General features: G+C 46.4%; 1 protein-coding gene across 1 annotated transcript; it reads right to left on the bottom strand.

Moving 5' to 3' along the window:
* Positions 1-452: 452 nt before the first annotated feature.
* LOC123058747 (transcription factor LAX PANICLE 1) lies at positions 453-1,414 on the bottom strand. The gene has a single exon (XM_044481439.1). The coding sequence runs from the start codon at positions 1,341-1,343 to the stop codon at positions 705-707; it is 639 nt and encodes a 212-aa protein (XP_044337374.1). The 5' UTR covers positions 1,344-1,414; the 3' UTR covers positions 453-704.
* Between the last annotated feature and the right edge of the window lie 2,211 nt (positions 1,415-3,625).

Raw genomic sequence — 3,625 nt, 5'->3', positions numbered from 1 at the left:
CACTAACAATCTGGTTCTCTTCCTAGTTTTCAAGTGGAGTTGCGTTCTATGTATGCTATTTAAAAAAAAGTATGCATCTGAATCACTGCATGTGGTATCGATACACCAGGCATTAGCTTTCCTGTAAGCATAACTCTACCATGGAGTTGAAATGAAATAAATGGGAATTATACAGCACGTCGTCCTGACTGTACATACATTCTACCTCCTAATACACTCAAGCCAGCAACTGCAAAATGATCATGTGTGTGACGTGTCCAGCATACAGCTTCCTATGTCCACTAAACACCCAAATAGCTAGAAAAAGGCAAGTGAAAAAGAGTGTAAAGCTGCACACGATAAAGTAGCACCGAAGGACGAAATATATATGAAGCAAACACACTAGTTGGATCAGAATATGAAGATAAAGTTGTGACTGGGCGAATAAGAATGGCAGTAAACATGGAGGCAAGAAACTAAGTCTGTCGTCCGTGATCACAATCACATTGATCGACCAACAGAACAACAGAAGCATGCATGCATGCACCAAAGAGGAAATTGCTGCCAGTGCCATATAACGGCAAGAGCTAATTAGGCTAATTGGGTAGAGAACTAGAGATAGCAACTACGGATCTAAGCGTCCGACATACATACTTGGGTACGCAAACTGCATAATCACTTAATCAGTACTACTGCATGCAATAGCCAGTGGCTAAATAACTAGGCTAATAAGATCCGTGAGCGTGAGCGATCTCCTCGGCTTGGAGGCTGCACCCGGAGTAGCACGCGGCCGCAGACTCCTCATCCAAGATGCAGGAAGGCAGCGGAGGCAGATCGTGAGAACTACTGCTCATCTGCCCCGCGCATAGATCAAGCTCTTCCACCTGATGAGCTGCAGCGTAGTAGCGGCTCATCACCTCCTGCAGCGCCTGCGCTGCCGGAAGCTCCATCGCCGTCACCTCGCCAGCGGCGCCGGCGAACTCGCCATGGACGACGCCGCCGCAGCCCTCCTCGTGCTGTATGAGCGCGGCCTGGTGCAGGCTGACCTGCGCCTTGAGGAACTTGACGTAGTGGATGGCCTGCTCCAGCATGGAGACGGTGTCCATCTTGCTGCCGCCGGGCACGAGGCTGCGGAGCACGCGGAAGCGGTCGCTGATCCGGTGCCGGCGCTCCCGCGCCGCAACGCTCTGGGGGTCAGTCGAGAGCTTCGCGCCGGGGCGGCGCCGTCCGGCACCGCCCCTGCTGACCCGGCTCTCCGCGAGCGCGGCGGCCGGGTAGTGGTGGAGGAGGAGAGGCGGCTGCGGGTGGATGGGGAAGCTGCAGCCGTGTGGGTCATGGATGTTTTCGTAGTGATATGGATCCATGGCTAGCTAGGAAGGATGCTTGGCTAGGTGTTGTCTAAACCACTGTGTGCTGCTGGTTTCAACCCTAGAGGTAAGCTATGCGTTTGGGGTGGAGCCGTGGAGGGTGCTGTTGTATTTATACTGAGCTAGCGTGGGATCGGATATCCACACGGGACAAGGGAGCTTATAAACATATGTGGAATGTAACCTCAGTTTTGGCTGATAGTTGTCTGATTCCTGCAGTGCATGTGACACAACATCGAATTTCCAGGGATCAACCAGGACCCTAGGATCGGAGAAGTAAAAAATCGCCTTTATTAGAAGGCACTAGGGGCTCACACAATTGCACATTGACATTATTTAATATAGGAATAGTGATTGAGAGAAAAGACTATTTTCTGTCAAAATAGTCACTCAATATACAATTTTTTTTTCTAGAAACACCGGTTATAATGTAAACTCACACGCCATCAAAATCACGGCACCATACACACTCACACCGCCTGCCGAAGATAGGATCGAAGTTGCGAAGCTTCAAGATTGACGAAATCATCACATGCACCTCATTATCATCGATAGACAATCATCTCGCACAGAAAGAATAATTTACATTAGTGAAATACCAAAGCGTCAAACATGCAGCTTGGTCACTGACAGGGTTGGGATACCGCGCCGCCACCCTCCAACCCATCCAACCACTAGTTGGTTCTCAATGTACATTTATATCTTAATTATATCTAATAATTAATATTTGTATGTCTTCAAAATTGTGTGGCACTTAAAACTTGATTAATAACATATTTGACTAACCTGTATCTTAAGGGTTGTTAGGATCGGAGCCCTGGGCAAACCGTCCGAAAAATGGGTCGCTGACCAGGCTTGGTTGCCCATTTGGATGTCCACCAATTATTTGGTGCACACACCAAAAAGTTCCTCAGCTCATTTCTATGCCAAAATGTTAGAGAGATGTTGGTGACCGAACGGAGGAGCATGTGAAGCCATAATCCACTTTTTTTATAGGCTATACGTTAGTCACCTCAAACAAAATTTGGTGTAAGTTGATTCCACGCACAAGTGTTCTATTTTTCACACACTTCGTATTCCTCCTTGAGCTGTAGCCGCCCCCAGCACCAGCCTAGCCGCCAACCCAGAGCTGCCGAGCAAGCCTCACAGCCCTGGCCATCCCTCTAAGTCATCGCTTCCCCGGCTCGGGCAACCACATCTCACATCGCGCCTGCACAGTCAAGCCTCGAACTTCCTCTTGCATACTCACCCAACGAGCTTCCTCTTAACAAGACCAAGATCAAGAACGCATGTTCCAACGTGAACAAAGCTCATCGCCATCCTAGTTTTGTGACTTATGCAATTTGCTTTCACTATAATTCCCAGCGGAGTTGTTTTATGGGAAGTTATATGACATGTAGTTTACTTTTCCTTTTTTGGTTAGAATCCGAGCTCTTCCAGAGTGGTATCTCACTGATGGCTCGGGCCCCCCATGACATGTAGTGTACTTTTCCTTTCTTTCTCCTTAGGCATCGAACTACCCGTGAACCTTTGGTTTCATTCCGATGGATGTGGTGTGTGTGTGTTTTTTCCAATAAAACGGAAAAGACTTGCGTTTCAATGTATTGATAGAAAAAGAGTTAGTACAAGCCCCACCGACGATGGGTAAGGCTAGTTGTAATGGGGAGTATCATAGTATTATGCATATGATACTAATGTATGATATTACCTCCCTAATGCATAGTATCATATATTAATACCATATAGTACTTTATTATTGTCATGCATGACACATACTCCTCCGTTCCCAAATATAAGTCTTTATAGAGATTTTAATAGGTGACTACATACGAAGCAAAATGAGTGGATCTACACTCTAAAATATGTCTACATACATCCATATGTTGTAGTCCATTTGAAATGTCTAAAAGACTTATATTTAGGAAGGGGGGGGTACTAGCATAACATTTATTATGATACGGTATCATGATATGATACTCAACCATCTCTTTTTTCATTTAATTGTATGACACCTCATCAAAATTGCGTAGTTGACATACATGATACTAGCTATGATACTACCATTACAACTAGCCTAACACCTGGAGATTCTACCAGCACTGGTAGGCTCCATCAACACCGGTAGCAAGGCGGCCAACCCCTTCACACCCACTAACACACTTTGCCTAGCTTCCGACTTGATCACGTCAAACAGAGGCAAGCAAAGGTCAGCTACACATAGTTGAAGATGACTATGTTCTGATGCGTCAAGATACACCAGACCACCAACATTATAACAG

This window comes from Triticum aestivum, chromosome 3A (genome assembly GCF_018294505.1).
Source record: "Triticum aestivum cultivar Chinese Spring chromosome 3A, IWGSC CS RefSeq v2.1, whole genome shotgun sequence".
NCBI classification, from domain to species: Eukaryota; Viridiplantae; Streptophyta; class Magnoliopsida; order Poales; family Poaceae; genus Triticum; species Triticum aestivum.
This window is presented reverse-complemented; position numbering and strand designations above follow the sequence as displayed.